Source organism: Momordica charantia, assembly GCF_013281855.1.
Source record: "Momordica charantia cultivar OHB3-1 chromosome 7 unlocalized genomic scaffold, Mcharantia_2.0 BLBB01000007.1, whole genome shotgun sequence".
Lineage (NCBI taxonomy): Eukaryota > Viridiplantae > Streptophyta > Magnoliopsida > Cucurbitales > Cucurbitaceae > Momordica > Momordica charantia.
This window is the reverse complement of record NW_028275165.1, coordinates 14,115,542-14,129,032: the sequence shown is the minus strand read 5'-3', so window position 1 is coordinate 14,129,032 and position 13,491 is coordinate 14,115,542. Positions and strand designations below refer to the sequence as shown.

Genomic DNA, 13,491 nt, shown 5'->3' with positions numbered 1-13,491 from the left:
TCGCATTCCTTATTTCATTGGCCCCATACATTAATTGCAATTATTTTTCTACTTTTACCCTTTCTCCCTCGAGTATTAATGAGACCCCTTTTTTATTTCTTATTCATTTATATTACTAATAATCTTTCTTCTAATAAAAATTTATACCCATTTTATTAGTTGATGTGATTTTATTATAAAATATTATAAGTTTATATTTAATTTTTAATCTTTTGATTTTATTTTGTTATTATTAATTAATATCAATAATTTTTTAAAATATAATTCATTATTATTAAATATTATAATAATAGAATTTAATAATATTTTATATTAGCCAAAGCGAGCATAGCTCATTGGTAATTAATATATATCTCCAACCAAGAGGTTATGAGTTTGATCCCCCACCCCCACATGTTGTATTAAAAAAATAATATTTTATATTAAATGATGATGGTTCTAATAAAAAAGTATTTCAGTGGATGTAATTTTATTTTAATTATTCATTTTCTATTAATATTAAATAAATTGTTATGATAAAAAATATTTACTATCAATAATATAGTAATAAAATAAAATATAATTATTATTGTAATTAAAGAAAATTAGTAGAATGTATTTATAATATCTAAAAAGAAGAAAGGAGTATATTAGTAATTGTCATCTATCTGATTCCAGACAGTTTTAGTAAACAAGATCAAAGAAATTCTAATTCTGATTCCAAAAAATTTTTGGTAAACAGCATCAAAAGAATAATATTTTCATTACGATTGATTTTCATTTTGATTCATTCTCATTTTAATTCTTGGTAAGCAAATAAAGCCTAAATTCAATCCAGATGTCCCAATCAAAGACATGTGACATTATTTGGCAATTGTCATTTTGTCTTTAATTCTAATTTAGAGTTAATTTATAATTGACCCCAAATAAAATATAGTTTCATCAATAATAACGTGACCGATTATGATTCTACAATCCTCATTTATTAATTTAAATAATTTATATTGATCCCTAGGCTTTCCATTATTTTTTCCTAAATTCCCATCGATATTAAAATTTTCATACAATAAATTATTTATGTGTTTTGATTTCACAATTACAAGTAGTCAGTTATAGTCCAATTAACTCACAAATAAAATATTAATTACTAATTGAAACAATTCCTATTAATTCTCATGTTTTCCATACTTTTTCTCAAAATTTGTATTGACATCAACAATTCCGTAAAATCAAGACCTCAAAATTTTTGTTAATGTCGAAATTCTGAACCTTGGAACTAACACATATATTTAGCATTATTTCTTTTACCAACAGGTAGCCAACAAAAATGGAAGGTCCGACATGATTTTTTATTATTAAACAAAATTTTTGGCAACACGTTTTAGCCTTGAAGTAACAATTTAGTCAACTTTACCATGTAACAATTTAATCTTTATATTTAAAGGTTTAAAATCTATAATGATTTAATCACTGTATTTTAGTAGTAAAAAAAAAAAACCCATGTAGTTTAGAATTTAATCTTTATACCACTGTGAAAATTCTCATTGAGTTGCAATGCCAGATGAAAGACTAAATTGTTACCATTTTTAAAGACTAAACTGTTATATACAAACATTTAAGAACTAAATTGTAATTTATAAAGACAAAATTGCAACATATTTTAGTTCATGACTAGATCAATATTTCAATAAAATGTCTTTTAAAGAGGTAGAAATGTCTTCTTTTAAGTGCTAAGTTATGCTCAAACTAGATATTTTATGGTTGATTTAAAAGTTTTAATTTCATAGCTAATTTTTTACTTTGATTTTAATAATTTTTCGTAATTTAATCGAAATTAAAGAAAACAATTTGATCAAGTGAATCTAAAGTGAGAAATAGAAGACTTCAAATAATAGAAAGAAGAAAAAAAATCTTAAAAAAGTGCAGAAATTCAGACTTACAATTCACACAAACTTTATTTCTTGTAGGGAGGTTGTTAATGTCTAGATCCATTGAACAATGTTTAAACTTACATAAGAATTCATCAAATTCGATGGGGGTGATTGTTTGGCCACTAATGGTCGCACTAAGATTGAGCAATGAGCAAAAATGTAATCACCGAAATCTTAATTAATATAAAAATGACCAATAACAAAAAGTCTCTTTAAATATCAAGGAAAAATATCTAGTTACAAAATGTTCTCAATACTAATGCATTCCTAATGGTCTAATGTGACGAACATTGTTAATCTGAAGTGGATAAAGTGCATGTTATCATTCAAAATATCTCGTTTGTTGAATGAAAGTAATAATAATACCAAGGTGAAACAACATCGTGTTGACTGCTGCTTCTAGAAGTTGAATCTTATCGTGTATCCACATTATTTAATACAATAAAGACGAGCTTTAATGAGCCAAGGCAATGATAGAGATGAAGGAATGAAAAACAAAAAAATGAAGAACGAGAAATGGAGAATGAGGTTGGGACTGTGATCTCCTCCCCCTCCTTCAAAGTGTAATGAGAAAAATCCTCCTCTAAAGCCTTATCGATCCTAAATGAAAGATTCCCCATTTGAAAAGTGACCTCATTAGAAATGCAATTTTACAAAGATGGAAATGGTGGAGCTCACCTAGGCTCACTCTTTCCTCTAAAGCCTTATTGACCATAATCAAAGAGGAAGCATAAACATCGAAGTTTATGAACCAAAAATGCTTCATTTCTCGGGTTTGTTTCTTTTTCCACTTTTTACTTAAAAAAATATAGAATTATCATAAGTCCACCAATAAAATTTACTTTATTCATTTTCTTTTAGTACAACAAATATGGAAGTATGAGAATGAACCTCCCACCTTAGAGAAAAGAAAGATGTCATTTACTATTTGGACAAATGTAAACCAAGTGTTGCAAAATTTTGTATATGCCAAAAGGTGTATAATGGCAGGCTTTCAAATGACCTAAATGTAGAAAGCTTGATAAATAAAACTCTCCAAGTTCATTACCTCAAGATTCAAGACCATATGAAGAATAAGAAGAAAAAAGAAACAATCAATTAGTAACACCTAGTCTAGATCTCCACGTCCTAGTCTAGATCCCACGTCCAACATGGACGAGAAACAATCTCACTAATTAATCAAACTTCAGTATCTTATTAATCAAACTTCAATATCTTATTTAGTAACAATTAACTCAAGATTGTCAACCTGAATATAGTTCAGTGACTAAGATATATCTAATCCTCTATGTTTGTCGTGATAATCTAAGAACCAAATTCTATTGGGTAGATGTATTTTTTTGACTCGAGCATCCCAATCATTTCTTACTTAGAAGATAATGATAATCTTCCTCAACAACATGCAATCACATTAGTACACAAGTAATGGGATAAGGAATATTCATTGGACTACTGACTGACGAGCTCACAATTCTTACTATACAGTCAATACATGATTTTGAATGTATGTACTACATGATTTTGAATTAGTATCCTAATCTAACTCTACCTTTTTGACTAAATGAAAAATATTATCCATGATTCTCACCATTCACTATATCAACCATTCAAAATTTAAGATTACGATATAATCAAAAAAACCAACTCTATCGGTATTGCATATATAATTATTCTACTGAATAATCAAGTTCACCTTTCAATGGTACAACTCAATGGATAGTCTTCAAAACTTATTTTGCCGGAGCAATATAAAAATTAAAAGAAGCTATTCCTCCCACAGAAAATAAAAGAAAAATGAGAGAGGATATGCAAGTCGTGCATATATTCAAAGATTCAGAGCAGACTAGGCCAAATTTGAAATAGAGAGTAAGATGGGTGTATATCGTTAAGGACTGACCCAATGTTGAATTTGAATTATCAGACAGATATTCCGTAGTTGCTAATTTTGGAGACCTCCTTTCCCAAGGCAATTCTTTCCTTCTTTGCCTCAGAAGCAAGGTTGGAAACCTGCCAAGATGAGTGTACGTATATTTCAATATAAAGCAAATTCCTTATTTTTTCCCTTTTTTGGACCAAAAAATATATATACGTGCACACGCACACACAAAGTGGGCTTTCAAAACATCAAATCAGAATTATCACATAAGATAAGAGATTGAAGACTTTGATAGGCCGAAGCCCCAATTTTATTTATCAAAAACACAAGTCAAAGCCTTTATTTCCTGTTTTATTTTCTCCTTTGTAGTCTTGTCCTATGTTTTATTTTCTATTTCCTGTTTTTCTCTATCACTCCTTCGGGAGTTTGTATCTTTGAACAATTTTGTTCTTTTTCATATATCAATGAAAAGTTTGTATCTTGTTAAAAAAAAAAAACACAAGTCAAAGCAGAGAAAACACATAAATGCTATCCAAAAAGATACACAAAACAGCTAGCCGCCCCCACCTTATACGTCTATGAGTATGGGCCCACACATAACTAACAAAATTCCCTATGGGCTCCACCTGCTATTGCGTAATGCTCCCTCTCACACCAACTCCCTCTTCCTCACATCCTTGCGTTCATTTTTTTTTTTAAATGAAACAAATATTTCATTGATGGTATGAAATATACAAAATGCCTCATGGGCAATTACAAGAAAGCCTTCCAGCTTGTAATAAGTTCATTTAGAGAATAGCTATAATAAGTTCATTTAGAGAATAGCTATTGAAGGGGGTAGAAACATTTACACCAACCAAGAGCTAGGATAGTAACCCTATCAAAAAAGATATCAAAAGGGAGGGCTTTGTCATTAAAGACCCTATTGTTCCTTTCTAACCATAAGCTCCATAGGGAAGCCCGAACAAATTGAACCCACAAAGTCATTTTTCCTTTCTTAAAAGGATGTCCCGCCAAAAAGCTGATCAAGGAAGGTAGATGGTTTGTTGTGCAGGGCTATCTTCCACCCAAAGGTAGGAAGGAGATGATTCCAAGACCGATTTGCATAAGCACAATGAATGAAAAGATGGCCCTGTGTGGAGCTTCAAAACATAAGTGACAACAATTTGGGGAGGGTAATATGTGGGAGCTTTTTCTGAATCCCATCGTGGGTGTTGATCGCCCCATGACTAAGCTCCCAACAGAAGAATTTGACTTTTCTAGGACACTTCCCTTGCCATATTCGTGGGAAGTGGGTGGAGGCCATGATGTTTGTGTTTGTAGTGAGGGTACGGTAAGCCGATTTTGTGGAGAAGGATCTATTTGCTTCTAGGGGTCATATCCAACGGTCATCAAGGGAGGTGGGCATGATCTCATTTAGGATATGGGAGAGACCCAACCAATCTGTAAGCTCCTCATCCTTTAGAGGTCTGCAAAAATTATAATCCCAGGAGGATGTAGTTTGTGACCAAAGATCTGTTATAGTGGCCTCTTTGTTTGTTGATATGGCAAAAAGGTTTGGGAAGAGGCTGTCCAATGAGCCTTGTGAAAGCCACTTATCATGCCAAAAGCTGAGATGACTTCTTTCCCCCACTCTGCAGGTTGCATATGTCTTTTATGATGCTGGTTTGTTTTATGATTCCAGTCCATGGTCCCTTAAACAAGCTATTTTGGATGGTAGGCCAAATAACCGAGAGAGAACCACTGTATTTTGCCGTGATGAGCCTCCTCCACAGCTGGTTTGGCTCAATAATTAATCTCCAAATCCATTTGGATAATAAGGCTCGGTTCCTTTGATTGATGTTCCCAACACCTAGGCCTCCTTCATGAAGTGGAAGCTGGGTACGGGTCCAATTTATGAGATGTGGCTTCCATTTAAACTCAATCCTTCCCATAGGAAATCTCTGAAGATTTTACTTATACGCTCGACAGCCTTTTCGGATAGCTTGAAGAGGGAGAGGTAATAGATTGGGAGATTTGTGAGGACTGATTGTAGAATGGTGAGTCTCCCCCCTTTAGAGATGAATAGGTTGTTCCATCTGCTAAGCCGATGTTGAAGCCTTTCAATAATAGGCAGCCAAAAGACCTCCATTCTAGGATTCCCTAGAAGAAGACCCAGATAACTGCTTGGCCAACTCCCTGTTGCACAACCCTATTCTTTTGCAATCTGCTCCATGACTTGTGGGTTAATAGAAACACAATATACGCTGGATTTTTTGTAATTTATGTTGAGACCCAAGGTAACTTCAAAGAATTGATGACTTTGTGGAGATTTTTTATGGTGGTGGAATCCTTTTTGGTAAATAAGAGTGTCATCCGCAAAAAGATGCTCAATATTAACCAAACCACATCTATAGACAAAACCTGGGAGGAAGCCTTTGTGTTCTCCATGGAGGAGCAACCGGCTATGTCATCCGTCATCATGATGAAGAGGAATGGAGACAGTGGATCCCCTTGTCTCAAACCTCGTGGCGGTGAGTTTGCCCCTTGGTTTTCATATACTCTAGTGATTTGGGGCCTATCAGATAGGGGTGAGCATCGATCAATCGGGGTCGGTTTTTGGCAAACCCCGACATTGAAAACCGATGTAGACGGTTTCCAGACCTGAAAACCGATGATTTTTCCAACCATCTCTGTGTCGGCCGACTGACAATCAATTCGGTCGGTTGTCAGAAAATCGACATTTAAATTTGGAAAAAAAAAAGATTGAAAGGAAGCGAGGTCGTGGCGCTGCAGCACTCAAAACGAAGAAGAGGATGAGAGTGAGGGTGTGAGATGCGCCGGTGGAAATTTCAAATGAGAAGGCGAAAAAAAATGTTGACCGTGGAGTGCTGTGCGGCTGAGAAATGGGAAGAGAAAAAGAAAAGAATGGAGGGGAGAGGTAAGGAGAAGAAAAAGAATGGAGGAAAGAGGAGAACGAGAAAATATGGGAAGAAGAAAAGAAAAGAATGGAGGGAGAGGTGAGGTGAGGAGAAGATAAGAACAGAGGAAAATGAGAGAATAGGAAAGAAGAAAGATGAAAAGATAATAAAAATAATTAAAAAATAAAAAAATATATAATAATGAATAGGCTGAAAACCAGCGGCCATTGGATTTCAGCCTGCAGCAAACTGCATTAAATGCAGTCTGCTTCATTTTTTTCTTTTAATATTAATAAATGATCGGTCAATCGGTCAGTCGGAAATCATTTTTCTGACCAAACCGACCGATCATACTCGGTTTTTGTTTTTCTAAAATCGAAACCAACCAAAATTGTTATTAAACCGACCGACAAATGTCGGTTTGGTCGGTTTTGGTCAGTCAGATGGGTTTCTCGGTCTCCTATGCTCACCCCCTACTATGAGACATTAAAATGGTAATACTACGAGGAAGAACTATAAGTTTATAGGCTGTGTATCCTGAAGTTCCTTTTAACCAAATGTGTTCAATGGGGATCTGACACTACAAAGAAATGAATAGTTAAATATATAACACTCACCTGAGTCCTAAATTGTGAAGCTTCCCTTGTGGGAAGATCTGCAAGAATATCTTTCAAACCTGATGTCATGATACAGACAATAGAATGAAATGAGATGTAGCAAAAATTCCATGCACAATGTTCTTCCATCCTTCAATTTTAACGTGGCTAGAAGACCCCGTTTCAATTTTCGTACCTCTTGCCTTTCTTTCAATTGTATGAGCAGATTGAATCACACCTTCAATCTGTTTGCCTGCTTGCCTGCAGGAGAACAGGAAAAAAAAGATGAGAACGGGCACCAATGAGGTATATTTCTGACACCCTTTTACCTACAAATTGAGTGCAAACCTGAGTTTTGTTCTTCCTCGTAACAATTCCCCTTCTGCTTGAAGTGTTCTTTTCTGAAATGAATAACATAATAGTTTCTCACTCCTAGAGTACAAATAATTGATAAAATGGAAAAACTGACAAATTACAGATGCGAATTTAACAAATATGAAACACGATCCTTTTCTGGATGATTTCTGTTTGAATTGAACCCTAACAATGCATAATGCATCATTCCATGTGAGCATCTTTTGTACAGTTCATTAAGTTATCACATCCTACTGCAAATTTACAAAAATAAAACATGATCCCTTCTGAATGCCTTCCATTTGGACGCTACAACTCATATGCTTGCATGAATGCCATGTGAGCTTCTTTCATACAGCATGTCAACTGTCAAGTCAAGTTACCTCATCCATACAGTCAGATAAATTTTAAAACTGAAAAGCCAAGTGCTAAAACTGGGGGAAATAACTATCCCTGCAAGAGAAAACTTCCACTATTGTATAAAACTCTGCTCGCTCTACGGCGAAGTGCAAGTCCCTATTATTTGATAAATCTCATTCTTGTAGATGAGGCCTTTCTTGTGAACATGATAATGTAGTTAGACTTTAATGGATTATAATGTATGCAATCCTCAATAATAGACCTTTTTATGCTTCCAATATGGCAAAGCAATCATCGTGGGAAGCACATGAGTATAACATCCTTCACCATTCCACCAGTCTGACTTCCCTTTACTGCCATCGACCATCAAACACCTCTTTAGTATACTTCCATGAACTCTCGTCATTGCCAATTGTATCTTTCTTTTCTTACCTATCTCCATCCCTCCTAATTTTCAAATCTCTTCTTTCATCACTGGATGAAGAAGTGATCCCATATACAAGTGACCTTAGTTGGCTAATTGCTCCACCTAACATGATCTTTCTGTAATTCTTATGTTTCTAAAGAATTTCTGGTTTTGATTGTATTCCAAATTCATCTTAATCGCCTCTGCCAACCATCATAGCTTCCGAACACTCCACTAAAACAAGACTTCTATTTCTTCTTTTCTCTCGAATCTTCACTCTTTTTCCTCCTTACTAAATTTTATACTAGTCACCAAGTTTCTCCGATGGCTACCGAAGTTTCATACAGGTCACCAATGTTTCCTTTTCACTTTTATCTTTTACGACTGTTTGCTTCTAAACTTTTTATTATATGCAATGATTTATAATAAGGTTTAGCAAACTTTGTAACAATATCCTGGGGAGTAGCATTTCCCTTTCAATACTAGTTTATCTTTCCTGTTAAAAAAAAATCATTTCAGCTCTTTTCAATTTATTGGACACAAAGGTATCCATGTTCCAATTTTACTAATCTTTCCATCAGATATAATGAGTTAAGGATTGATGAGAAATATATAATCCTACCTCCAGCCTCTCGCTTTCGACCTTTATCCGATCAATTGACTGTCGCAACTCCTTAACTTGAGCATCAGCTTTCGAGAGTAAAGACTGCAAAATCAATTCAAATATAGTATTTCCAGTGGTTGTCAATCCAAGAAATGATGACATTTGTAGAAGTTGGAATAACTGAATAAATTAATTAAGTTCAGAATGTTATAACAAGAGACAACGCCATGTGATAGAATAAAATTGAACACGGGTACATCAAGTATGTGAAAATGGTGCGAATGCAGATTACATCATAGAGTGAATTTTTGGGTGTATATGCATGTACACATACCCCTACTCCCATTAAGGGAGAAATAATTAATGCCTAAGGAAGTCAGCTACCATCTAAGGAAGGTGGAGCTCTATTGGAAGAGTTGAGCATGAGTATGTTGAGGAACTCCGCTCAACTAATAGGCGAGTCTACATAGATGACTACTTTAGAAAGCCCAATTCGAAAGCGTGCACCTAAGACATAGCCTTGGTTAGCATGTGTAATGGTGAAATTTCTTTAATAAACTAGTAAGTAGTAACAACTAAAAAAACAAGAAAAAAAAACCTTAAGCAAGAAACTATAGTTTCATCTCCATATTTTTGACCAATTTCATTGATGGTATGAAATAACAAAAGGGAAAACCTCATTTGAAGGGAGTTATGTAAAACATCCCCTCTATAATGATGAAAGATGTGAGACAATTTACACCCAGAGATGACAAAAGAAAAAAAAAACTATACTTTCAAAAAACCTATTGTAGGTTGCTCCTTGTGAAAAGTTCTGTGGTTTCGTTCCGAGTCCTCCAGAAAAAAGGCCTGATGTAATGCATCAAAGGATCTTCTTTTCCTTTTTAAAAGGGTGACCAGCAACCATGAGGGAGATAAGGTCGTAAGGCTCATTTGAAAGAACCGTTGAGAGCAGCAAGGATGGCCTCCCAGACAACAAATGTGGCAGTTCAAAGGACCTACTGGCGAGTGGCGAGCTTCTCATTGCTATACTTCTTCTTATTGGTGGCTTCCAAGAATGAGCCGAAGTATCCTATGTAATGGTCATTCTGTTTTTTATGAGAACTTGGATAACAAGTCCAATAATTATGGGATCATAGCGCAGAGAACAAAGAACCTGGCTATCTTGAGTTCAATTTCTTGATCCAACCAAACTTCTTTGAAACAGGTCGGGCAATGGTTCAACGATTTTGAAATGAATATGTTGAGTACATTGCAACCTGGCATCTAAACCCTTTTTTAGCTTCTTTAATCTACTCGGATAGCTTAGCTCCATCTCCAACACAGCAAAAATCTAGTTGGGGGTTGCTTTGATATCCCATTGGGTGATCACGTGTCCAAAACACTTGCATCACGTCCCTCCAAATGTACACCTCCACTGTCTTACTTAAACATTCAGTTGGATAATCTAGGTTTCCCCACATTCTTCAAGCCAAATAACATTGCTTTGTAAAAGTGTCTGTTGCTGACAAAATGCAGTCTTCTCTTAGTCAGATGCAGAGAATCTAGTGGCAGCCTAAGAAGGTGTCCGTGAGGCTCAATGAATCATGGTCATCCATAACATCTACTATCTAATTTTTTTTAGATAAGAAACAATTTCATTGATATTTGAAATTACAAAAGGGGAAAGAAAACCCCACAAAAGCCCAATGGTCTCAAATTTGGGAGAGAAAAAATAATTATTTCTCATATATTTTTAATAATAAAACCCTAAGTCACCTTAAGTAGAGGTGAGAAACAAGTCAAAATAAAATCTATCACAATAATCTACTAATTACAAATAATAAAAGAAAAATAATAAATAAGTATCTACAGTAACTATTTACTAAAAACACCATAAAACCAACACTCCCCCTCAAGCTGGTTTATAGATATCTTCCATTGCCAGCTTGTTAATCAACTTATCGAATTGCATTTTTGGAAGACCTTTAGTCAACACATTAGCAATTTGCTCTGTTGTTGGCAGATAAGAAGTACATATGACCCCTGCAGTGATCTTCTCCTTAATGAAGTGTTTGTCAACCTCAATATGTTTTGTCCGATCATGTAGGACTGGATTGTGAGCTATGGACATGGCGGCCTTGTTGTCACAATAAACACGAATAGGTGCCTTCTGAGAAAACTTCAATTCTTCTAATAGCCTTTTTATCCATATACCCTCACAGATACCATGAGGCAACGCCCTAAACTCTGCTTCAGCACTACTTCTTGCCACTACATTCTGTTTTTTGCTACGCCACGTAACTAAGTTACCTCCAACAAAGGAACAGTAGCCAGATGTGGATCATTTGTCAACAGTACTACCAGCCCAATCGGCATCAGTATAAACTTCAACCTGTAAATGGTCGTGCTTTCTAAATAGTATACCTTTGCCTGGAGTTCCTTTCAGGTATCTTAAGATCCTATGAACAGCTTCAAAGTGAACTGTATTAGGGGCGTGCATGAATTGACTTACCACACTTACAGCAAAGGTAATATCAGAACGAGTGTGAGACAAATAAATGAGTCTACCCACAAGTCTTTAATATTTCTCCTTATCTTTAACTTCTTCGTCTTTCGCAGCTTGCAACTTCAAATTCAATTCCACAGGAGTTTCAGCTACCCTGCACCCAAGTAAACCTATTTCTTCAAGTAAGTCAATAATTTATTTTCTTTGATTAACAAAGATCCCTTTTTTCGATCTAGCAAATTCCATCCCTAGGAAATATTTCAAAGTTCCCAAATCTTTAATTTGAAATTCACTAGCGAGTCTTTTCTTCAGAGAGGCCAATCCATCTACATCATTGCCTGTGATAATAATATCATTAACATACACAATCAAAACAACCATTTTGTCATTTCCACTATGCTTATAAAAGATAGTGTGATCTGCTTGACTTTGAAGGAATCCATAGCTAGTGACTGCTTTCTCAAAACGTTCAAACCATGCTCGAGGAGACTGTTTTAGACCATAGAGAGATTTCTTTAATTTGCACACTTTATTCTTTCCAATATCCATTTCAAAACCAGGGGGTAAATCCATAAATACCTCTTCTTCAAGATCTCCGTTGAGAAAGGCATTTTTGACATCCAATTGGTAAAGAGGCCAATCTAAGTTAACAACAACAGATAGAAGAACTCTAATCGAGTTAATCTTAGCAACAGGGGCAAATGTTTCCTGATAATCAATCCCAGGTTTGAGTAAAGCCTTTAGCTACCAACCTTGCTTTGTATCTCTCAATGCTACCGTCAGCATTTATAGTGAAAACTCATTTGCATCCTACAACTTTCTTCTCTCTTGGTAAATCTACAATGTCCCATGTGCAATTCAGTTTTAGAACATTCATCTCCTCCATAACTGCTAATTTCCAATTCGAATCATTTAGGGCCTCCTGAATGTTCCTTGGAATAACCATGTTATTTATCCTAGAAGTGAAAGCTTTATGACTATCTGAAAGGTTTTCATATGAAAGATAATTAGCAATAGGATATTTAGTGCACCTACGAACACCTTTTCTAAGAGCAATGGGAATATCAAGATCAGACACATTAAGTAAGTTGTTTTGAATGGGAGATGAAGTAGGAATAGGAGATGCATTACCAGCATTTTCAGTATCATACCTCGGAGTATTAGACTGGTTTAGTGACAAGTCAGCTCTCTGATCTTCATTCCTTTGATTTGGTCTCCTTCTAGTATAAACCTGAAGCTCAAGATTTTGATCACTAGGGTCATTTTGTAATGTTTCTCCCCCTGAATAAGAATTTTCTACAATTGGCATTGAGGAACTAGGGTCATCAGGACAAATGATATTAGGAATAGGGGTAGAGAGATCCCAAAAATTACCTTCATAACTGGATTCCTCCCCCTGAAGAGAATTTTGGGGAAAGATGGCTGATTTTCTAAAAAAGACACATCCATACTGACATAAACTTTTTTTGTTGTCGGATCAAAACACTTGTAACCCTTCTGTGTGGAGGCATAGCCCACAAAAATGCATTTTACTGCCCGATGATCAAGTTTGGACCGAAAAAAACTAGAGATGTGAACATAAGTAGTACACCCAAAAACTTTTTTCGGTAAATCAGAGAAAATACGAACAGTGGGAAACATTCTATTAGACAATTCAAGGGAGTTTTAAATTTCAAAATTTTAGAAGGCATTCGATTTACTAGATTTGCAGCCATGAGAATTGCTTCTCCCCACAAATATTGTGGAACATGCATTGAAAACATAATGGTACGAGAGACTTCAAGTAAGTGTCTATTTTTTCGTTCTGCAATACCATTTTGTTGGGGAGTGTCACGACAAGTAGATTGATGGAAAATACCTTTATCTTTCAAAAAATTTCCCAAAGAGTCATTAAAATATTCCGTCCCATTATCAGAGTGGAAAATACTTATTTTTGTTTGAAATTGAGTTTCAATCATATGATAAAAATGAATAAACAGGTCTTTCACCTCAGATTT

General features: G+C 35.0%; 1 protein-coding gene across 2 annotated transcripts in view; it reads right to left on the bottom strand.

Moving 5' to 3' along the window:
• Window positions 1-3,538: 3,538 nt before the first annotated feature.
• The window catches only part of LOC111024998 (alanine-tRNA ligase), a 36,606-nt gene continuing 26,653 nt past the window's right edge, over window positions 3,539-13,491 (bottom strand). The window contains exons 5-9 of one of the 2 annotated variants that reach the window (XM_022302840.2): window positions 9,025-9,108; window positions 7,631-7,683; window positions 7,479-7,543; window positions 7,304-7,362; window positions 3,539-3,917 (exon numbers count right to left, since the gene is read on the bottom strand). In XM_022302840.2, coding sequence (XP_022158532.1) covers window positions 3,828-3,917; window positions 7,304-7,362; window positions 7,479-7,543; window positions 7,631-7,683; window positions 9,025-9,108 — 351 coding nt within the window. In that variant the 3' untranslated portion in view covers window positions 3,539-3,827. The remainder of the gene's footprint in view (window positions 3,918-7,303; window positions 7,363-7,478; window positions 7,544-7,630; window positions 7,684-9,024; window positions 9,109-13,491) is intronic. The other variant, XM_088126381.1, reaches the window with a different exon arrangement.